This window comes from Aspergillus undulatus (genome assembly GCF_047715775.1).
Source record: "Aspergillus undulatus strain CBS 261.88 unplaced genomic scaffold BDV17scaffold_22, whole genome shotgun sequence".
NCBI classification, from domain to species: domain Eukaryota; kingdom Fungi; phylum Ascomycota; class Eurotiomycetes; order Eurotiales; family Aspergillaceae; genus Aspergillus; species Aspergillus undulatus.
Window position 1 is genome coordinate 310,273 of NW_027396626.1, and position 20,358 is coordinate 330,630.

A 20,358-nucleotide genomic window follows, 5' to 3' on the forward strand; every position below is an offset into this window, starting at 1 on the left:
ATTTCCTTCCGATTGGGAGTCATCATCTGTTCATGTGCTAAAATCTAACTCTGTAATTCGGAATGAAGTAACCTCCATCGCCAGGTATAAGTCTATATGCTATGGATGCATCAACACACTAATCACTTAGACGCACCACCATCCAACCCCTTCAGGCCCCCCTCAAACCCCCTTATATCATACTCATCCGGATACGTCTCCAAAATCCTCCTCAACTCCCCCATCTGCTCCCTCTGCTCCTCCGTTAGCTCTGCATAAACATCCTCAAACGCAAACCTAATAGCAGGCTTCTTCTCCCTCTCCGCCTCCCCAAACTCCCTCAACACCTCCCTCCTAATCCCCTCCCTCGCATCACGCTCAATGTCCTCATTCCAAAGCCCCTCATTCTCGAGCCACTTCCGCAGCCGGATAATGGGGTTATCGCGTCTCTTCCAATCCTCGACTTCCACGCGCGCGCGATACGCAAAGCTATCATCGGAGGTACTATGGTGGGATACACGATAACTCATCGCCTCGATGAGAACTGGCTTTCCGCCGTCCGAGATCGCGAGACTGCGTGCATGTTTCATCGCCTCGTAAACGGCGAAAATGTCGTTCCCGTCTACACGGATCGTGTCGATTCCGTAGCCGACCCCGCGACTCGCGATCCCATCCCCGCGGTACTGCTCTAGTGTTGGCGTTGATATGGCGTACCCGTTATTCCGGCATATGAAGACGACGGGGCAAGATCGCGTCGCGGCGATATTGAGCCCCGCATGGAAATCGCCTTCGCTTGCCGCGCCTTCGCCGAAGTAGCATGTTACGATCCTCGGTGGGAGGTCGGGGTTTTGAAGACCCTGGAGTTTTAGTGCGTAGGCTGCACCCGAGGCGTGTGGGATTTGGGTTGCGAGGGTTGAGGAGATTGTGTGCTGTCATCCGATTCATACGCTCAGTATGTATTTCATGCAGTTGTAGGGCAGATCGAAGGAACTTACTGTTCGTGGATATTTACACCCATAGTGAACGGGCATATTCCGGCCCCGCCCGCTATCATTCACGTTTGCGAAGAGCTGGCTCATGAAGTTCTTGAGCGTAAAGCCTCGTTGCTGGAAGACGCCGGTTTCGCGGTATTGCGCGAAGACGACGTCGTCGGGGGTTAGGGCTGCCGCGGAGCCAACGCTGATGCCTTCTTCGCCTGCTGACACCTGTACGCCGAAGTCAGTGAGCTAAACATTCCAACTCTGGGTGGAAATGATGGGGTAATGTACCATGTAGAAGCTCAATCGTCCCTGCCGTTGTGCCTCGAACATAATCACATCCATGATGCTCACTATATATATCCGTCAGCTCTACTCATCACCAAAACCTCAACCACCAAATCCAGCAACAGAAGCAAGGTGCAGGTAAGACCCACCAGTCAACATATTCCTATACCAAGTCAAAACCTCCTCATTCGAAACATCCAGCTTTTTGCGATTCTTATCAATAAGGACCCCATCGGAGTCCATAACACGGTACGTCGGTATCCCAGGTCCGTCCATCGGGTTGATAAACGCCATCTCCGTCGTGAACTTGCTGTTGACTGCGCCGGGGAATCGGACACTAAGCGTTTGAGCAAGCAATATGTTAGTTCTGGTTATATCTTCATTGAGACCATAGTAGGGGAGGGTCTGTAGTGTGTGGGGCATCGTACCGATCTGAGCCCGGACGCTGCGATATGGATGTACTCCATCGCTTCGACAGCGGGAATCGGGGTGGAGGCCGCGTAATGCGCTGTATTCGACGCATTAACGGTAGTAAGAAGGCCATGGTTGTGAGTGTTTGTGTAAAGAGAAAAAAACGAGGGAAATGGGGGGTGGATCTTGTATGATTTCCCCGGAGTTGAGAGCTGGAGACGGTGCGGAGAAGCGGTTGGCGTCGGAGGAGGGAGACGTCACGGGCCGCGGGTAGCCGTGCCACCGGCTACCAACTTATGCTCATAAAGAATTTAAGAATGAATATTACGCTTAGATATTGCTTATAATCCAAATCATAGCTGAAAATAATCAGAAACTCGATATAGCAGTACAGGAAAATAGCAGATCGGGCTCTATACAGTGACACAGTCTCTCTCTCATTTTCAGTTCTCCGACTGTTTACAGCCGCATGCTTGATCATCCTCAGCTTGGATATGTCGCCGCTCGCCATTGACAGCATTAATAAGGGCAGGAGGCAGATTTGGATTATCGCCACCCGGTCTTGGGACGGGAAAATCGTCCAGAATACCAGAGTCCAACATCTCGTACACACTAGGATGAATGGTCGCTCCACAGGGAATGTCCCTTGATGCTCCGAAGTTAGGTGGAAAGCGTCGCGGAACCCATTTGCCTTTTTCAAGCTCCAGACGAGTGGCGAACGGAAGAACCTCTGTTTGATGTTAGCAGGCGATTCAGGGTAGCTTAGAAAGAAAACGAACCTAGTATCCACCAAAGCACGACGGAGAAGGCGCTTCCACCTTTTCCAAAGCTCAACTTGTCATGCGGTCTGTTCAACTTCTGCTGCTTTTTGTATTCTTCCGTGCCCGGTGTCTCTTCTCTGCATAGGGAAGAGGTTGCGTGTCTGGTCATGGTCTTCACGTTGGTCGTCATGAACTGGAGCTTGCTCTTCGAGTCCGGTAAATTCAATACCTCCTGGATCATCCAATCTAGTGCGATATCTGACAGCAGGCTCTTCTGGCCTTTAGCCAGAGGCCATCCACCGCCAACATCGCCATGATTTCCGGCGAACCAGACTTCCTTCAGTTCCACTTTGTCCTTATCTTTCTCGTCGATGTGGAATAATGCAGGCTTGAACTTTAACCGGCGTTCATGAATTGAGACAGCATGACGGATGTGCCGCGCCGATGGACTGGCAATGTACCGGTAAGATTTGCGGAAGAAGGGTATCTCAAACTGTCCAACACTGTTGACGCAGTCAAAAAGGCCGAGGAAATGCACGCCGACGTCCGGACGACAGAAAGTGGTCTTGAACTTTTTCATGTATCGCGCTAGCTCGCGATCCTCATCAGTCTGGGGCACATTGCCTCGAGAGCTTTGATAACGGCTAAAAGTGTCCCAGGCGAAAGGAACCATCTCTTCGTTTCCACGCGAGAGAAGACCAATGTTATGGATCATCTCGGCCAAAAATCGCGCAGTGTAAGCACCACGTGAGAAGCCAAAGATGTATATGTGGTCACCACTCGAGTAATAGCGCATGACAAACTTGTAGCCTGCGATCAGGTGGCTGACAAAGGATACGCCTATCCCCTGGTCCAACAAAGCGCTGATGCGAGCTTTGAATCTGGCCCAGACGCTGAAACCGCTGGTCTGACGTGAGGAGCCTCTAACATATGTCAGGGTCCCGATTCCAGCTTAATTTAGAACTGTCAGCTCCTATAGATCAGAAGAAGGGTCATCGGTCGGCTCACGCTGATAATAGGCGTACTGCCCCGGAATGTGCCTTTCGAGCGCCTCGTAGATCTTGACAATGTTTGTATCCTCCTCTGTTCCCATGTACTGGTTTCCCGTGCCATCGAAGCAGAGGATCAGTCGACGCGGCTGTGCTGCCGGTTTTGGCGCATCGTGGAGCGTGTTAGCTTGGGGTAATTGAGGCATGATGGTTGAGCCTGAATATGGTGGATCTGGGTATAGGCGCTCTTCGCGTGGGTCTAAGAGGAGAGAACAAAGCCGCCGTAGTGCCTTTATAACTTTCTGAATTGCGGTGACGGTCTCAGAGCCTGGGGCCAGCAGGCGGAAGCACCCATTGAGGCATTGCTTTTGTCGTATGCGGGTCCAGCCTTCATGATGCCAAATTTGGATGGTGATCGACGAGCGCCCAGACCAGCTGTTCCTTCGTGCAATGGTGACTGGCGGGTGAGTGGGTGCGAAGCCCCCCATCATGTTGTTTAGGGTGTGCCAAGGGGCCTAACATTGTGATTGTAACTTTGACCCGCCTTTCCAGGCTTTAGGCCCTTCAGGCGGCTCTGATTTGGCGAGAAGTTGAGAATTGCAGAGTTGATGTTGGATCCATGCAGAAACAACTCTGATCATCGCTCAGCCTCCTCTCTGTGCCAGCGCAGTGATAGACAAGCCATGTGCCACTTGACCGAGGGGAAAAGAGCCATCAGCAGCACGCCGATGATGTTGAGTAATGAGTATTGATGAGCCTTGCTTCGAGCCTCGGAGTATAAGTTGGGTTGCAGCAACGCGCAAGCCATGCGAAGATCAAGCAGAGGCCATGTTGCAACTGACAGCATGACACCGCTCATAAAGATGAGCCGACGATATGCAGCATTTCGCACGGTGACATGGCATCATAAGGCTGACGGGAGGTTAAGTGAGCATGAGAAGCAGACAAAGTGCTGGGAGGCGAAGTGGAAAGTGAAGGATCTCAGGCAGCCACTGTCACGGGGTCTGCTTCTGCGCCGTCCTTGTCCTTCGACTCTTCACCTCGCCATCTTCTTTCTCCACATTTCCAGAGCATCGCACAAACGACCCTCGAAACGAGCAATTGGGCTCAGAATCGCACCCAGTTAAACAAGATGGACCTTTCTCTGTGGACCCTGTATGGGAACCAGTTTCCAGAATGACAAAGTGAGCAATGGCAAGCCAAGCACAACAACATCGTTGAAGTCACGAAGACGGCCTTGTTTCCGTCACTGCGCAAATAATGCCGATTTTGGTTTCTGATATGTCAGCACCCCGTCACTGCGCACAGTGCCCAGACGTACTCCAACAGCTTGCATATATCTTGGAGGTCCTCGACTATCTCGTCCGGGCCCATTCGGCTCTCCCAACTTCCCAAGACGATTCCAGCAGCTATGGCATTGGTTCCTATGCTGCACCACGAGCTTAGCTCTCACGAGCTGAAGGAGCCAACAGCAGACCCCTTCGCTACACCCTCTCGCGCCAGCCCTCACCCTTCAGCAGGTGTTTTACGCAGTCAACCCCAGGATGCCACCAACTCTACGTTTCCAGTGCCAACCGAGCCAGAGCCAGCCCAGCCGGTCTTCGAACGAGCTGCACTGCCTGAAAGTAGTCGATCTCGTCAATTAGCCATCACTACACTGATAGTCTTATCGAATGTCATTCAAGTACGTCAAGCGATCCGTCTCTCCAAGTCGATATCTTAACAACATCCAGATGACCGTGAACTTTGCCGGTATTGCCGGTGGGCGAACATTCAGCGAGTCAATGCAGGTGAAACCGTCTTACGCAACCTGGATGGCAGCGAGTTACGGGTGCGTAATTATTGAAACCTGAGTACATTCTACGAAACCAGGAACACAGCGGAGCTAATAAGCGCAGTCTCACGCAGGGTACATTCGTTCTAATGAGTGGCCGGCTCGGCGACGTCTATGGACACCGCAAAATGCTCCTAGGAGGCGGCGCCTGGCTCGTCTTGTGCACATTCACCAGTGCATTCTGCCACAACAACTTCTTTGCGTTTGTAACGATGCGTGCTCTCGCTGGTGTTGGAGGCGCCCTTGTCATGCCGAATGCGGTGGCCATGATCACAATTACAAATCCGCCTGGACGTGTCAGGAACCTGAGTTTAGGGTTTTTTGCGGCGTCAGCGCCGTTGGGAGGCTACCTTTCTGCGCTGTTCCTAGGGGCATTTATGGAGCAGACGCATTGGAGATGGTTCTTTGTCTTCGTGTAAGTGAAGACCGATTTACCTTGAGAGAGACGGCTGACAGATTAGGGCTTGTCTTGGTGCCGTAAATTTTACTCCTCTCTGGCTGCTCAGTCGCAAAGAAGTAGCATATACACGAAACGAGAAGATTGATTGGATCGGCGCTGCATTGGGAACAAGCTCGTTGATTCTTTTCAACTTCGTCTGGAAGTACGTCTACGCTGTCATAACCCAGGCAACCTAGTAACGCCAAACTAACATGCAATAGTCAAGCACCAAGTGTAAGCTGGGCAACTCCCTACGAAATCGCCCTGCTCATCACCTCGCTTGTGCTCTTCGCTCTTTTCATAATCTGGGAACATAAAACTCCACACCCCATGATGCCACCGGAAATCTTTAAAGCCCCGTCGTTCGCGATCCTCGTCCTCGTCATCCTGCTTGACTACATGGCCGTCGGCACGGTCATATGGTACCAAGTCTTCTGGCTACAAGATGTCTGGCACTGGTCAACCCTCCAGTTCGCCGTCGGTTGGACTCCCTTCGTCATCTGCGGCATAGGGGCCGCCTGTCTCGCTGCCTGGTTAATCCCTCGTCTAGCGGCGCAATGGATCCTTGCGCTAGGAACCGTCACAGTGATGGTGTCCGCAGTGCTCATGGCGACTATACCGAGGGAACAGAGCTACTGGGCACAGGTATTCCCGTCTGTAGTGCTATTCTCCTTCTGTCCAGATTTTGTCTACGCCGCCGGCCAAATCATCGCTAGCAATACGGTCCGCCGACACCAGCAGGGCGTAGCGGGAAGTATCATCGGGACACTGAATCTATACGGGAACAGTCTGGGACTGGGCTTTGCGTCGACGGTTGAGGTGCAGATTGCGCAGTCGTCCGGGGACGCCATCATGGGTTATCGTGCGGCGCTGTACTTTGGGGTTGCAATTAGTGCCATTGCGCTCATTTTGGATGTTGCATTCGTGCGGAGGACCAAGGATGAGAGGGAGGGGTGGCAGGAGGGTGACCGGGATGAAGATGTTGCGATTGAGCTGGTCAACCGGGCTGCTGCAACTGGTGCCCAGGTGTCCAGGCTTGAATCGGGACAGGGGGTAATCCACAGAGTCGACTGAATCGATAGACTGCCCTGAACCGCACCATACGCAGTATAGTGCACCTTGACCTGACAAGTTGACAACCTCAGCTCCCTGCTCAGGCTGCCAGCCTTTGAGATTAATCTACCTTAACCCCGTCGATAAGACAAGAAGAAGAGCCAGGATTGAGTATCGTTAAACCCGGAACCCCCGGCAATGCAGACTCGCTTGTCGCGGAGAAATTCCTGCATCTGGGATAGCGGTTGATGACTCGAGAGTGATAGTCCGAGTCTATCTGCGATCAACGGCGCCCAGCCTAGCTAGCTAGCTGAAGAGATTAGAGACAACTTTGCGAAGCTCCAGTCCTTCTCCAAAAAACCCACTAGTGCAAAGTGCGAGCATTGTATGAATGTATACAGGACCTATAACTCTACCCCCGGAACACACGTGCCAATCTTACTGCAGGTGCAACCCGCTACCCCATCATAGTCAGCATCCTTCGGCCCATCGCAGACAGAACGGACCATAGATTGATCTCCAGGGGTCAGCATGCCAACCAAGATCTGCACGCCCCAAGGCCAGGGCACTCCACCCCTCCGTTGTATGGATTCATACTGCGATATTATTGGTGGATCCCCTGGCAGCGTTTATTCAGGGCGCGCCGATCCCGCGCATGTGAACCATTCATCGGGTCTCGATTGCCCATGGGCTTCTCCTATCTAGATGCGATGTAACCTCGGGGTTGGCGGGTGGTTTCATGATATGATAGAGGGTCGGAGGAGGCCGATTGTTTTGGTTTGTATTGATTTATCTATCTTGAGATAAATAGAGCTCTGGCCCCGAGGTCTTTGAGAGTGACAGGCGCAGCAGAACCACCAGTCCACCACCCACTCCTCCGCAACCAGCTCCAGCTACACACTCCGGAAGCTCAGGCTACCAAACAAGCAAAGGCAGACCGACAAGATGTTCCAAGTCAAGGTACATACTTGCCACCTCATCAATGCCTCATTTCTCCTTGTCGCATGTTGACTGACCGATAATGCAGACTCTCCTCGCCCTCCTCGTCTCCTCTTCCCTCGCCGCGGCCCTCCCCGCTGAGCTCGAGACCCGCCAGTCGTGCGCCTACACCTGCGGAAGCGTCTGCTACTCCTCCTCCGCCGTCGGTGCTGCCGTCTCTGAGGGTTACAGCCTGCAGTCCTCCGGCGACGACGTCAACAACTACCCGCACGTCTACAACAACTACGAGGGCTTCGACTTCAGCGTCTCGCCTACCTACTATGAGTTTCCGATCCTGAGTTCCGGTAGAATTTACAGCGGTGGCTCGCCTGGTGCGGACCGGGTTATCTTTAACGAAGATGGTCAGACTGCTGGTGTGATTACCCACACTGGTGCTAGTGGCAACAACTTTGTTTCTTGCTAGATTTGGCCTTTGTTTTTTTTTTTTTGGTACGGACTTGGGAGGAAAATTGAATGGTCCGTTGTGTTAATGCTTCCAGCTTAGGGTAGTTGGATTGCTATGGAAGCTGTTTATCCGTCCACAACCGGTGACAGCCGTAAATGCTGTGAGTCGCTAACCGGGTATCCCATGCACTCGAATTATCTGTAGTTACCAATAGCCGCTGGTATTCCTTTCCCGGCGTAGAGGCGAGGTATAGACCGGGCGAGCTGATGGATCAGATCGCCTCCCGCAGACAATTAGATACTGATAGACGCAGAGATAGGTCGAGTGTGGAAGATCGAATGAGAGGACAAGAGTTCTTGCCCGAAGCTGTGCTGCCGTTTGAGCTGGGTCGCGCCTTCCTCATTCACGTCACATAAGAGGCTCCAAATCGGGAAGGAACGACCGCGGCGGGCCGGGGACCGAGAGATAGGTACCCTGAGTACGCTCATGGACATAACAAAAACCAGGAGAAGTTTCCCAGTGTTGGAAACTTACATTGCCAACATATATATGTACATCTAATCAGATCAGACAACAAGATCACGCCCTATATCCTATGCAGAACGCCACCCTTACCAAAAACAGGTTAATACAGGCAGAGAAGAGAATTAGGTCTTTGGCCTAGAACCCCAGTCTAAACAACGGGTTTCGATCGGCTGGAGGAGCCCTGGCTGATGGCTTTCCCAGGAGCCTCCTCGTAGTATACATAATCGTCGTCGTCTTCAGTCGGCTGGCCAAAGATCTTGCCTAATACACCGTCCCAAAGGCCCTTCTTCGTGACCATACCACCTATGAGAAGGATAGGTAGTTGCCAGATACTAGCCCAAAACAAGCCACGGGCGGTACCATTGGCACCTTGGTGCTTCCAGAACCCGTAGGCTTCTTTTGTCAACCAGCCGTTGGCAATTGTGCTGCTGACCAAAAAGCCATGTCCTAAAACTCCGATCCACCAGAGACCAATCGAAAGAGGAAACATGAGTACAGAATAACGCAGAGCGACGCGGGCGTTACGAGCCGGGTTTGTCCAGCACAGCATCTTGTACCCGGCTCCTTTGTATTCCTCACGGATAGTATGGGATAGAGCGTTGAAATGAGGGAACTGCCAGGCGAAAAGGATTCCGGCCAGAAGCCATCCTCCAAGACTACCTTCGCCGAATAGCATGTCGCGCCATGTATCATGGCCTGTCGTTGCTGCCTGACCCGCTGCTGCAACCCATCCCATTAGCGGAGGAATTCCGCCAACCACAGCTCCCACCCAGGTGTTGATCACATGTAGCCGCTTCAGTGGTGTATATACGAACGCATAAAGAGCGATGTTTGCGGCCGACAATCCCGTTACCGTGGGGTTCGTTCCGATGTATAGCAGACCCAGGCCTACGGCGGCGGTAGCAATGGCAAATACAACAGCAGCGCGGCGCGTAACGAGACCGCGAACCAGAGGCCTATTGCGCGTTCGCGACATCTTAGCGTCATGTTTTGGCTCGAAAACCATGTTCAATGTATTGGCACTGCAGGAGGATAGGAATGTCCCCGTCGTCAAGTAGAGAAACGTCAAGGTGGATGTTGAGAGGGTAGGAAGAGGGGCTATTGAAGGGTCGAGAGCAAGTAATGACGAGATAGGATATATCCCATAAGCGGACGTCGTCGAGAGTAGGATCAAGAATGAGAGACGGGGTTTCGTGAGAGCGAAGAAGGCGGCCAATTTGCGGCGGAGGGAGGTTTTGGGGAGTGTTGCAGAGAAATTCGACAACTGCGCAGAGGCATCTGGTGCAATGACAGGTTCGGCGCCATTTTGTCTTGCTTCGGCTTCTTTTAAGCGCTTCCTTCGACGATGAGGTAGCTCCGACTGAGGGTCTGGTGGTGTGCTAAGAATTGAGGTCTCGCGGTTCGGCGGATGGGAGGAGTTATTGGACGATAGCGAGGTAAATAGTGCAGGTTGCGGCGGCGAGTTATTCTCTCCTTTATGTGAAGAAAAGTATGTCTTGCCCAGAGCCGCAGAGGGCGATTGGCCGGCAACACTAGATTGTAATCGCGAGATTGCAGCGAGTCTGTTGACTGCGGGGAGCAACGGCCGCTTGGGATTTAGACATTGGGAGCATAAAAGGGACAACTCCCGAGCTGGCCCAAGTCTCCGCAGAGACGATCGGAGGATCATGACAGCGAGTAGCGCGCAGCCTGCAATTGACAGCAGGGAAGACCGGCGGGCTGCTCGATCAATTGACGATGTTGAAGCCAAAGACGGACGCCGGAGAAAAGTCGGCTTGGCGGCAGAGACCAAAAGCGCAGCATTTTTTAGAAGGAACCACTAACAGTCCCGAAGGTCATCGTACGACTGCACTGCGTCAGCTTCGCCTCGTTCCTTCAGCCCTTTAGAGTCCTAGTTCAAGCGCAATTATTCACCATGGACGCGATTCAAAAGACCGTCGTCGATCCCCTCCAACCGATCCTCCGCCCCGTTGTCGCATCCATGCCGCAACCTGTCCACGACTTCATTGTTTCTCTGATCGGATCGAAGTGCCACGACACGCTGATTGTCAACCTTGATCTCGCTCAAAATCCCGAATGCACCTCTCTTGCGATCTCCAAAGCTCTGGGTATCGGTATCGTCGGCGCTAGCGGCATCGTCAAGGTTCCCCAGATTCTGAAGCTCATCCGCTCCGGCTCATCCTCAGGCGTCTCCTTTGTATCGTACGCCCTCGAGACCGCCAGCTTGCTCATCACTCTTTCCTACGGAGTACGGAATCAATTCCCCTTTAGCACCTACGGCGAATCTGCATTCATTGCTGCGCAAGATGTTTTGGTGGGAGTCCTAGTCTTGACCTATGCTGGACGATCGGCCGCTGCCGCTGCGTTCGTCGCAGTGGTGGCAGCTAGCATTTATGCTCTGCTCGGAGATACTTCTATCGTCGACGCGCAAGCCATGTCCTATTTGCAGGCGGGCGCGGGAGCCTTGGGCGTGGCCAGCAAAGTGCCCCAGATCTTGACGATCTGGCAGGAAGGTGGAACTGGACAGCTGAGTGCTTTCGCGGTACGGCCACTTGAGTTGAAGGGATGAACGTAGCTAATATAATTCAGGTGTTCAACTACCTTGCCGGATCTCTGTCGCGCATCTTCACCACCCTCCAGGAGGTCGATGACAAGCTCATTCTCTACGGTTTCCTCGCCGGTTTCTCTTTGAACCTCATACTCGCCGCCCAGATGCTGTACTACTGGAACAGCCCTGCGCAGCCCAAGAAGCAGCAGCAAAAGCAGCACAAGCCGAAGCAGCCTGTGCGACAGGCCGAGTCACTTCCGTCGAGGACGACGGCTTCTCCTTTCCCGAAGCCAGGCAACAAGACGCCGACAACTCGTCGTCGCGGGTGAACGCTCGCGGTGGAATCTCTTGTCTTCTCACTTCTTCCTTATATAGTTGTTTAATCCAAGTGGACATGGTTGGACTAGATTGCCAGTATTTAATTGATCTCGTTCAATCTTCACCGCACCGCCGGCAGCGCCCCTGTAGTCATATATCGTAGAATATCATCAATCGGCACCACGGGCTCCTGCGCTCTCCCTCCAGGAGGCGCAATATCAGTCCCTACACCCCCGACCTTCCCAAACCCACCAAGATCCATCTCCTCATCTTCATCCTCCTCACTCTCCTCATCATCCTCCAACACCCTCTTAAGCCCCAACTCCGCCGCAACAACCTGCACCCCGCGCTCCCTCTCCTCGAGCGTAAAATTCCCGCCCCAATTCCTCCTCCTCGCTTCTGAATTCGCCTCAACAGGCGCCCACTCCCATAACGCCGCAAGATCGCCCCCGCTCAATTCATGCTTATCGATCGATCCAGATCCACCGCCAAATGTAGATGACCCAGCGAGTAAGGCGGAATTGAAGGGCGGCGGCGGGTTCACCCCCGCCGTATCTGCCTTCCGGCCTCGCGCGACCCAGTCCTCAACGCGCGGATCGAGCTTCGTGCGGAGGAGCTGCTCTAGTGTTGTTGTTTGCGTACGGGTTGGGAAGTCCGGAGCCGGAAGGGCGGATATACTTCGTAGCAAATCGTGGTTTTCGGAGAGGTGTATTGAGAGGGATTGCAGGTTTGAGGAGATGATGCTCGCTTGGGATTGGAGGGAGGGCCTGTTCATTGTTACAAACCTGTTAGTTCGGAGGATAAAATATGGGATCAATAAAGTAAGGGGTTAAGGACTGACCATGCAGGTAACGGATCAGACTGGTTCAGACTTGTGACGAGTGAGCCCAGGGAGTGGGTTAGTTGGATGAGGCGCTGGCGGGATTGCTCGAGGGTTTTGATTTGATCGGGCGATGGGGTTGTCATCTTGTGGATTGTCGCTTGTCTGGCTCCTTTTTGAGGAGGTAATTGCCGGCTTGCGTTAATGTTTGATGGAGTTGGAGGATGTCGAGAGAAGGAAGAGAAGCTTGAGGTGAGTTGGAGAAAGTCGGAGATCCGTCGATCTCTCTGCCGCAGTGATCTTGGCTGTGGGGCTCTACGTAGTATACAAACACACCACTACAGTCTACAATACCACTCACTCCTTCCGTTCTTAGTTTCCGTTCAAGGGACACCAATTTTTCGCATCCTATTTTCTTTTCTTGCAGAGATAGAAATGCGCTCAACTTTCCGACGCGGTGGTAGGTGGTAGGCGGCAGGACTTTAACTTTACAATTTATACGCACTACGATTTCCAAACAAAATGGCGAGAATCAAAAAACTGGTGGAAATTTCTACAGACAAAAGGGATGGCGCAAAAGTACCAAGCGCATGATTCCAACGCACCAATCCCACCATTTGCCATCCAATTCTATAGCACCATTCCTCTCGACCTGACCATGACCACCCCGAGCTGCGTGCATATCTGACTCGCAGCCTCGATACACGGCCTACTATGTCTCTACAAAGGATCCCGAGTATGAGATGAAACTGGCCCGCTGTGGGTGAATCTCAGTCGGTGTTTTCCGGGCCAGGTGAGGTGAAGGTCAACGTCTATGGGCATTTTTCGTCCGTCTGGACTGGAATACCGGTACCATTTTCGAACATTGCCGGAACTAGATGAAATCGTGGCCAAAAAGCGCCGGAGTACGCTGAATGTGTGCCGCGATTGGGTGGCCATAGCCCATTCATCCGGAGTGAGGTTGAGCTGGGTATCTTTGACTATGATCTCGAGTTCGATGAAGATGAGGAAGATCCATCGCCACAGAAAAAGACAACCGCCTCTTCAGGGGCAGTCGAATCACTACACTACAAAGGAGGGCTGGCTCTCTCACTGATACTGACTTTAGTGTGCGAGCACCATCCCAGGGAATTGCTGTTGTGACGTCGAATTTCGCAGCACCCAATCTCGCACCGGGGTCTCCAGTATTGGGCATCATCTATGTTAGCTTCCGACTTTCTTACTGGCCCTGGGGTGCTATATTTCCTCGCGAATGAGCTTGGACTGACTGATGAATGTTTTCTGGTGTTGAACCGGAATATAAGCCCAGAGACTAGAAAATTGAATATCACCAAGCTGATACCGTTGACTACATATGCAGTTTGGCGCAGCATGCCCGGGGATGTTTGGGATCGCGACGGGAGCACGGTTGGCGATGCTTGTTGTCAGCGGCAAAGCAATAGATAAACCATGGAGCGATCTTTGAGAGTGCGAATAAAAATGAATCACGGCCCTGTTGAGCGTCGATAGCCTGGAGGGTTATATAATATTGGGGCTTCCAACTATATACTACCTCAGATAGGTAGGAGGTACATAAATCACCTCACGCCAAAAGCATGAGCGAATCACATTCAAAATGAACGCTTCGCAGCACAGCATTTACCTCTGAGATACACTGAACTTGCCCGCCTTGCCCACCTTGAGTGCAACTGTGCAAGGCCTTCCAACAGTCTCACATCGATGTCAGTCAGCCAGCCAGAAAGCCAAGCCCTAGAACCCCCGAGTCTCACCCGCACAAACCCCTCTCGGCCGGCAGGGGCTTGGCCATACTTGGCCATCCATGCTCCAACCCTCCTAACATCCCCATAAATCCCCATAACGCCCTGATATCCTCATCAATCAACGATAAATATAGCACGTTTGTGTCTTGGCTTTGACCGTTGAGGTGAAGACCACCAGCTAGATTGCTATATTTATCTTGTGCCGTCTTGGATGCAGAGTTAGTACCCTGGTTAGTTGCCAGTTGGAGGGCTGAAACGAATGGGCGCGTAGCGGGCCCGTAGACAACGTAGTTTGTAGGAGGCTACAGAGGAGTGCAGAATTATTTTTGGCAGCAGCTGGAGGACTCTGAGGCTCCCTCATAAATAAATAGAGTGTGGAGGGCACGGCACGCCTCGCTACCTCGGAGGACTTTTCTCTTTCGCCTCCCCTCCTTTTTTCTTCTTGCCCTGTTCGTTCCTTCTCACATCTACTTGTGGATGGGTCTCGTTCCAAAGAGGTATGTATGTATTGACATTAACTAATACTGATTAGTCTTCGAGGGTATCTATCAACAGATCAAACCAAGCAGTCGGATCGGTTCAACAAGAACGGAGCATGGGTGAGGAAGTTGTCAAAGATGAGATGCGGTGCGAGTTTCAGTGCCCGTGGGCATATGGGTAATGGGAGTGAGGATGGAAGGGGGAGGGGGACATTATGCGATGCACAAGACACATGATACCGTTGTCAGACCCCCTACGAACACATCACTGCCGCCAAGGAAAATTAGCAGAGAAGTTCAAGTTTGGGGCTACGACATTCCATCGCAGCATGAGCATGACGCAGTCGATTACATGGAATGTTTTGAGTTGACGGGACGGAAATAGATCATTGCTCAACTCGCCTGCCTCATCTTCCCACTATTCGGCGGCGGCGGCGGCGGGTAATACGCCTGCGCCTGCGCCTGCGCCTGCGCCCCCTTCTCCTCAGGCGAGTACGCCGTAGACGGCGACGCAATGACAGGCTCCACGACCTTCGAATACCCCACCTCCTGCCCACGCCCATCATTATCCACGAACCCGAACCCCGAGCCCGGTTGCGGCGGGTACTGCGCGAACTCAGGCTGCGGCGACGCATACATGCCTTGCGGGGAGTATATCGCCGGATTATTGTACATGCCGTGACCCTGCGCCTGCGCGGGGTACTCCATTGCCCATTGCGGGGTGCTGATGCCCGTGTCGTTCCAGCGGGCGTGGAGGTGGCCTGGTTGGCGGAGGCGGCGGACCTTCTTACGGCGTGAGCGGATGAAGAAGAAGCAGCCTAGGGCGAGGAGACAGCAGAGGATGACGAAGCCGAGGATTGGCATGGCGATTATGAGGGCAAGGTTGTCGTTTGTGTTGGAGTCCGGGGAGATCAGGTCCGCTGTTGATGAGGGGAGGATGGACTCGGAGAAGATTCGGCTGGGTGTGATGGGGAATTCTTCCTCTGTGGGTGTTCGGAAGTGACAGTTGTAGCGGAGGGATTCGAGGACTGCATTTTTTGTCAGTAAGTGGGAAGGACGTATGGATGGATGGCGGAACGTACAGTTTGCCATGTAAACCTGGCTGTTCCGTCCGCTTGCTGTCGTGGACTGTGTCAAGTTATAACATATCCCGCAGTCGGTGATCTCGTTGTCGGCGAATGAGGCCGTGTCGCACCATGTCTCGAGGTTCTCGCTGGATGGTTTGGTCAATTGGTACTCGATGGGTGATTCCAAGTCCTCGCAAGCGACTGGACACGGATTGGAAAGGTTGGCCACTTTTTCCGGGAAACCATAGACGCACGATGAGAAGGCGAACCGAAGGTTGTCTAATTGATTGTTGTCAGCCTGGCTCACTGATTAACAGAAAAGGGAGAACGTACAGAGACCCCATTCGACATCCGACTCTCTCGAGATGTCGTCAACGAAGCTACTTTCCAGTTGGCACCCGACGCAGTCCTTGAACTTCTTCCCGACCTCGGTATCGGAGTACTCTCGATCGAGACAGACGATCTCCGACGACATGGTATCGTTCGTTGGACTGCAGCGGCTCTCACACGGCGATCCTGGTGTCGTTCGCAGTGCGGACGCAAGCTGTCCGAGCTGGAGAAGACCGAGAACTGCCCATCTCGAGACAGCACCCGACGGAACCATCTTGACGTCGGCGAAGCAAACAGCAAGAGATAACGACAGACAACAACGCAACACGACAAGCGACAACTAACTCAGCATCGAAGCAGCACCACCCCCTCTATTTACAGAGATGGAGGATGGAACTGGATCTAAAGCAGCAAGCGGAGGACGACAATATAGGTCGGGGTAATTAGACCAGCGACCAGCCAACGCCAGCGTCCTAGACTTAACTCTTAAGGTGGGTTGGAACTTGGGGTGTAGGTAAGACTCGAGTCGCACGATCAGCGCCCAAAGGACATCTCGAACTCGAAGCGAATGGAATCCAAGTCTCTCGACGTCGATGATCCGGGACACCCTGGCTAGCGAGCGAGCGAGGACAGGAATTGATAAAAGCCCGGATGGTGCGATCAGCCGTGGCCTTGGAGTCTGATTCGACTCGGTTCGCTGCGAGCGAGCGGGCCGCAGGCCCAAGCTCAGTCAGAACTGGATCGGTCAGTGGCAATGCTGTGGCGTGGCCCCGTCGTGCGATCACAGACGAACCGTGAACGACGGCAGAAGCACCACCGCAATCAACTCGCGAGCTGTTGCTGCATCGTTGGTTGCTGGCAGCAGCTGCTTGGAGAAGACGCTAGCGCAGCCTGCAGGGCCCCTCACCGGGCCGGAATTCCAGCCTGCAGCTAATCAGCGATCCGAGACATTGACAGGGGCGCGGCTCGAGAGTGTGACGGGCGTGATGTTGGGGGATTGGACGACGGCGGGGAGTGTGGTGAGTGTGTGATGTGACGGACGCTGCAGGACAAGTTGGGCGTTGGCGGTTGTCATTCGCAGACGGGAGGACCCCTCTTTGCTTATGGCTTTCTGCGCGAGTTCATTGGCTGAGAGCAGGATGCTCTTCGCGCCGGAGTCCGTGATAGTTAAGAATGGCGGAACTTTGAGTCTCTTCTTTGTCAAAGAGAAAGTTCGGCTAGAAAACAATATTCAAATCGTAGTTGAACCGGTAGGTGAACGTAGGTGAACGGTTGGAAGAGAGCAGTCGTGGCAAAACGGTCAAGGCAATACCTGGAGCCAGCAATGACGAAGATCATTGTCACAGGGGGATGAGCATTATCACATGGAAGGCTAGTCGATAACAAGCAATAAATATAAATTAAAGACAGGGATTGTTTGCTTGAACTTGAACTCGAAGTCGAATGCGACCTGGACTAACCCCCTCTCTCGCGGTCACTCTCCCGTGCCTGCATCGCCGTGTCCAAAAGTACAAGGCAGAGTATCACAAACAAATAAACTGCCACCCAATAAAGCATGAACGCCATTATGCAGGTTGTATCTTCGCTGGTGACCAAAAAGAAACAATACTAAAAAGAAATAAAGCAGATTGCACAAAGAACGTGGTCAAGCCAACATCAGTCAGCTTGCGTTTGGAGCCGTTTGGAGCCGTTTGGTCATGACTCGGGTCGTCGCCGCACCATTATCGAAGTGGGCGGTGTTGCAAAGCTAAACTCACAGATAAACAAAGAAACCCCTGCTTCTCAATTATTGCAATCATCCATATAGGTCGTCGTACGAAGGCACCAGTTCCTGCGATGCAGGGATCGGCTCCGCGTCGCGGACCTTCGTGGCTGTGGCTGTGCTCGTGGTCGTGCTCTGGGGAAGAGGAGGCTTTCTCTCATTGTGTTGCGGTGTATGTCGTACGAGTTGAGTATCATCGACGCTGAAACTGGTTCGCTGAGAGCTCGCCGTTCCAGGTACAGAGACTATCGGCTCAGTGCCGGTACTCTGCTCGCTGTAGCGGCGCATCCGAGAAGTAACTGATAACGGAGGCGATTTCGATCCGTGAGAGTTGGCGTCGTCTGTACCCCGTCTCCCGCGTGGAGATCCAAGGGCACAGATGTTGTCTCCAGCTTCGTCTGCCGAGTTGTCCTCAAACTTTCCATTTTCCCATGCTTTCGGTAGAGCTATATGTTTTGGCTGTACCGGCTGCGCTTTGGGAGACCGGGACTTTGTCTTCGCTTGCCGTCGTAGCTTCGCGTCGTAGTAGCCCGTAGGCATGTTTAAAGAGTTGGGGGACATTTCTTTTGGACTGGCCGGGGTGTCGCCGTTGGTGTAGATGATTTGCTGAGAGGAGTCCCCAAAGTTGTGTTTCAGACTATGACCGTGACCGTGATCAGAAGATACTGGGCTGATCCTTGCAGAGGCTCCGTCGTACTGGCTCCATGAGCCTTCGTTAGGGGACGAGATGGCCACATCGCCCCATCGCGAGTCAAGCTCCGACGACACCTTGCGCTTTCTCCGGATTCTCTGAATGATGGCCGTCATGATTCTGAACGGGTTCTTCATGTGGTGGAGGCCTGATAAAGACGAGGATTCGGTCAACATGGAAGCGCATTGAAGCACATGAGATTCAGTCTCGATGTAAGCTGAGAAGAGTAGCGAAGCATGTCAGGTAAGGACAGGGGTGAAAAGAGAGCTACATGCACCTTCACCACGTAGTTATGTACGGTTCCCTCCCCGTCCTGTTGATAGCCCCTGCGTATTGGCCCAAACCGGGCATGAAAGAGAAGAAGCAATAGAAGGGTGCCGCAAAGCCAACCTTCTGCATGGGACAAGCTTTTATCAAAGCATAATCCAGAAGGGGCCGCAAAGACAACGAAAAAGAGTCCACGTCGGGGGTTGGACATGGGTGACAGCCGCGTATCAGGATCTCCACGATGACAGCTCAAAACAGGCGAAGCCGGACATTCTAGGGACGATGGGACGATGACGGAACGGGGGATACGTGTACCGGGCCCGACAGTCTGGTTGAGCATCCACCTGTGTCTCGCTGAGTCGTCCTCGGCAGCAATTTGGAATTGGAGGGGACAGCAGTCAGGACAGCGCCACTGGGGATCAGCCGGGATAATACGCTGGATTCAGACATCGCGGCGGGAGGAGAGCGCCACCAACAGCGGTAAACTTGATCATCATGCCAGAAGAAGAAAGAGAACTCAGCAGGAACTACAGGCAGACTTTGCGCAACTGTCTGAGATGGCCCTCATTGCCTTGTAAAAAGAGGGGTGTGCAAGAATGCGGCGCAGTCAAGATGCATGACGAAGTCAGCCAGAGCGGAGGAGGAGCTGCAGGCGGGCAGGCGGTCGTCTTGGCACAGCGCTTCGACACTGACCAGGGACTGCATCTCATCACAGGACTTGCAGTCGAGGCGGGCTTTCCCTTGTCGATGCAACCTGGAATGAGGCCATGACGGCGATAGAGATGACATGGAGGGGAGCAGACCAGGGTCTGAGTGGGGAGATGAAAGAACGAGAGACAGTCTCGACCAGGTTAGTTCTGTCAAATGAAAAGAAAGAGATCCAACACAAAGCAAGCACTGTGAGTGGCTCGTTAGCACCAGAGACAAGCACCGGATGATCGCCCAGCAGCAGTGAGATTTGTCATTCTTTGCGGCCAACTCTTATTGATCCTCCAATCCTGAATATTCACAAGTGCTCACCGTTTCGGCGACTAGAATGGCCTTGATCGAGGGATACGAACAGCGCCCTGGTGCCTGGGAGTCAAGAAGATGGCTGAAGGCTTGTCGAGTTGTTAAGAGGGTGCATTGTTGATGTTGGTTCCCCGGTGGTGTGCACAGACGGCCGATCTGTTGACGGCACTGTGGGTTCTCAGAGGGACTGTCCAGGCCCAACTGCTCTCCAACAACTCCAACTCCAACATCTTCTGAGACTGAGCAACAAAGACCACAAAGCAGCAGCAACTGATAGGCCGTTGGAAAGCGGCAAGTAAATTAAATCAGCCAAGGCTAAGCATCTGTGCATTCGAAAGTGCGGACAAGGAGCAGTTGTGCCGGCAACAAGTGCATCGCCTAGCTCTCGCTAGTCAGACTTTGTATCTCGTTAGATCGACGTGCAGTCATCTTGCTCCCCTGGCGCTCCGAGCCGTCTCCAAGCTCGATTCTATCAGCGCCTTGCAGCCACTATCTTAGCGGTTCCACTCTGATAAATTATCCGACCAGTTTCGCCCGTCACAGCGCTTGGAATTGCGCCGTTGTAACGCTTGCTTTGAAGCGCCGAAGACGAAGCTGCGCGTGAGTTGAACAAGCCTCAAGCATCAAGCGTCAAGGCGACATGGATGCGACATGCGACCCGGCCC

General features: G+C 53.1%; 9 protein-coding genes across 9 annotated transcripts; 3 read left to right on the forward strand and 6 right to left on the reverse strand.

The window, feature by feature from the left end:
* Nucleotides 1–43: 43 nt before the first annotated feature.
* BDV17DRAFT_83259 (thiamine pyrophosphate-dependent dehydrogenase E1 component subunit alpha) lies at nucleotides 44–2,102 on the reverse strand. The gene is made up of 5 exons (XM_073765207.1): nucleotides 1,673–2,102; nucleotides 1,394–1,581; nucleotides 1,248–1,309; nucleotides 975–1,184; nucleotides 44–908 (listed from the first exon to the last, which is right to left on the reverse strand). The coding sequence occupies exons 1-5, from the start codon at nucleotides 1,786–1,788 to the stop codon at nucleotides 123–125; spliced, it is 1,362 nt and encodes a 453-aa protein (XP_073615931.1). The 5' UTR covers nucleotides 1,789–2,102; the 3' UTR covers nucleotides 44–122.
* BDV17DRAFT_281650 (uncharacterized protein) lies at nucleotides 2,099–3,799 on the reverse strand (the record flags this gene model as incomplete). The annotated part of the gene is made up of 4 exons (XM_073760057.1): nucleotides 2,099–2,385; nucleotides 2,435–3,367; nucleotides 3,425–3,559; nucleotides 3,757–3,799. 4 exons carry the CDS (start codon nucleotides 3,797–3,799, stop codon nucleotides 2,099–2,101), a joined length of 1,398 nt encoding a protein of 465 aa, XP_073615932.1.
* Nucleotides 3,800–4,674: 875 nt separating this feature from the next.
* BDV17DRAFT_83294 (major facilitator superfamily domain-containing protein) lies at nucleotides 4,675–7,082 on the forward strand. Its single transcript, XM_073765208.1, has 5 exons — nucleotides 4,675–5,089; nucleotides 5,139–5,236; nucleotides 5,304–5,654; nucleotides 5,701–5,841; nucleotides 5,900–7,082. Exons 1-5 carry the CDS (start codon nucleotides 4,817–4,819, stop codon nucleotides 6,750–6,752), a joined length of 1,716 nt encoding a protein of 571 aa, XP_073615933.1. The 5' UTR covers nucleotides 4,675–4,816; the 3' UTR covers nucleotides 6,753–7,082.
* Nucleotides 7,083–7,498: 416 nt separating this feature from the next.
* BDV17DRAFT_262766 (extracellular guanyl-specific ribonuclease RntA) lies at nucleotides 7,499–8,168 on the forward strand. The gene is made up of 2 exons (XM_073757829.1): nucleotides 7,499–7,691; nucleotides 7,759–8,168. The coding sequence occupies exons 1-2, from the start codon at nucleotides 7,677–7,679 to the stop codon at nucleotides 8,131–8,133; spliced, it is 390 nt and encodes a 129-aa protein (XP_073615934.1). The 5' UTR covers nucleotides 7,499–7,676; the 3' UTR covers nucleotides 8,134–8,168.
* Nucleotides 8,159–10,373, reverse strand: cox10 (protoheme IX farnesyltransferase). The gene has a single exon (XM_073757830.1). It carries the CDS (start codon nucleotides 10,307–10,309, stop codon nucleotides 8,789–8,791), a length of 1,521 nt encoding a protein of 506 aa, XP_073615935.1. The 5' UTR covers nucleotides 10,310–10,373; the 3' UTR covers nucleotides 8,159–8,788.
* A 182-nt stretch (nucleotides 10,374–10,555) lies between these two features.
* Nucleotides 10,556–11,517, forward strand: BDV17DRAFT_291100 (putative monosaccharide-P-dolichol utilization protein; the record flags this gene model as incomplete). Its single annotated transcript, XM_073762054.1, has 2 exons — nucleotides 10,556–11,182; nucleotides 11,230–11,517. The coding sequence occupies 2 exons, from the start codon at nucleotides 10,556–10,558 to the stop codon at nucleotides 11,515–11,517; spliced, it is 915 nt and encodes a 304-aa protein (XP_073615936.1).
* med8 (RNA polymerase II mediator complex subunit MED8) lies at nucleotides 11,419–12,596 on the reverse strand. Its single transcript, XM_073765210.1, has 2 exons — nucleotides 12,348–12,596; nucleotides 11,419–12,273 (listed from the first exon to the last, which is right to left on the reverse strand). The coding sequence occupies exons 1-2, from the start codon at nucleotides 12,470–12,472 to the stop codon at nucleotides 11,628–11,630; spliced, it is 771 nt and encodes a 256-aa protein (XP_073615937.1). The 5' UTR covers nucleotides 12,473–12,596; the 3' UTR covers nucleotides 11,419–11,627.
* Nucleotides 12,597–14,467: 1,871 nt separating this feature from the next.
* Nucleotides 14,468–16,820, reverse strand: BDV17DRAFT_83375 (uncharacterized protein). The gene is made up of 3 exons (XM_073765211.1): nucleotides 15,966–16,820; nucleotides 15,648–15,911; nucleotides 14,468–15,593 (listed from the first exon to the last, which is right to left on the reverse strand). The coding sequence occupies exons 1-3, from the start codon at nucleotides 16,234–16,236 to the stop codon at nucleotides 14,959–14,961; spliced, it is 1,170 nt and encodes a 389-aa protein (XP_073615938.1). The 5' UTR covers nucleotides 16,237–16,820; the 3' UTR covers nucleotides 14,468–14,958.
* Nucleotides 16,821–17,710: 890 nt separating this feature from the next.
* Nucleotides 17,711–18,825, reverse strand: BDV17DRAFT_83577 (uncharacterized protein). The gene is made up of 2 exons (XM_073765214.1): nucleotides 18,691–18,825; nucleotides 17,711–18,563 (listed from the first exon to the last, which is right to left on the reverse strand). Exon 2 carries the CDS (start codon nucleotides 18,550–18,552, stop codon nucleotides 17,758–17,760), a length of 795 nt encoding a protein of 264 aa, XP_073615939.1. The 5' UTR covers nucleotides 18,553–18,563; nucleotides 18,691–18,825; the 3' UTR covers nucleotides 17,711–17,757.
* Nucleotides 18,826–20,358: the final 1,533 nt, after the last annotated feature.

Excerpts from the sequence above, each read along its gene's own strand:
- BDV17DRAFT_83259 (XM_073765207.1), bottom strand. The coding sequence starts at position 1,788 with ATGGCCTTCTTACTACCGTTAATGCGTCGAATACAGCGCATTACGCGG. Across the intron at positions 1,185-1,247 it reads GACGATTGAGCTTCTACATG|GTGTCAGCAGGCGAAGAAGG; the intron begins GTACATTACCCC and ends TTCGGCGTACAG. Across the intron at positions 909-974 it reads GGTGTAAATATCCACGAACA|CACACAATCTCCTCAACCCT; the intron begins GTAAGTTCCTTC and ends ATCGGATGACAG.
- BDV17DRAFT_83294 (XM_073765208.1), top strand. The coding sequence starts at position 4,817 with ATGGCATTGGTTCCTATGCTGCACCACGAGCTTAGCTCTCACGAGCTG. Across the intron at positions 5,237-5,303 it reads TGGATGGCAGCGAGTTACGG|TCTCACGCAGGGTACATTCG; the intron begins GTGCGTAATTAT and ends TAATAAGCGCAG. Across the intron at positions 5,655-5,700 it reads AGATGGTTCTTTGTCTTCGT|GGCTTGTCTTGGTGCCGTAA; the intron begins GTAAGTGAAGAC and ends CTGACAGATTAG.
- cox10 (XM_073757830.1), bottom strand. The coding sequence starts at position 10,309 with ATGATCCTCCGATCGTCTCTGCGGAGACTTGGGCCAGCTCGGGAGTTG.
- med8 (XM_073765210.1), bottom strand. The coding sequence starts at position 12,472 with ATGACAACCCCATCGCCCGATCAAATCAAAACCCTCGAGCAATCCCGC. Across the intron at positions 12,274-12,347 it reads TCTGATCCGTTACCTGCATG|GCCCTCCCTCCAATCCCAAG; the intron begins GTCAGTCCTTAA and ends AACAATGAACAG.
- BDV17DRAFT_83375 (XM_073765211.1), bottom strand. The coding sequence starts at position 16,236 with ATGGTTCCGTCGGGTGCTGTCTCGAGATGGGCAGTTCTCGGTCTTCTC. Across the intron at positions 15,912-15,965 it reads GGATGTCGAATGGGGTCTCT|ACAACCTTCGGTTCGCCTTC; the intron begins GTACGTTCTCCC and ends ACAATCAATTAG. Across the intron at positions 15,594-15,647 it reads CCAGGTTTACATGGCAAACT|TCCTCGAATCCCTCCGCTAC; the intron begins GTACGTTCCGCC and ends CAAAAAATGCAG.
- BDV17DRAFT_83577 (XM_073765214.1), bottom strand. The coding sequence starts at position 18,552 with ATGAAGAACCCGTTCAGAATCATGACGGCCATCATTCAGAGAATCCGG.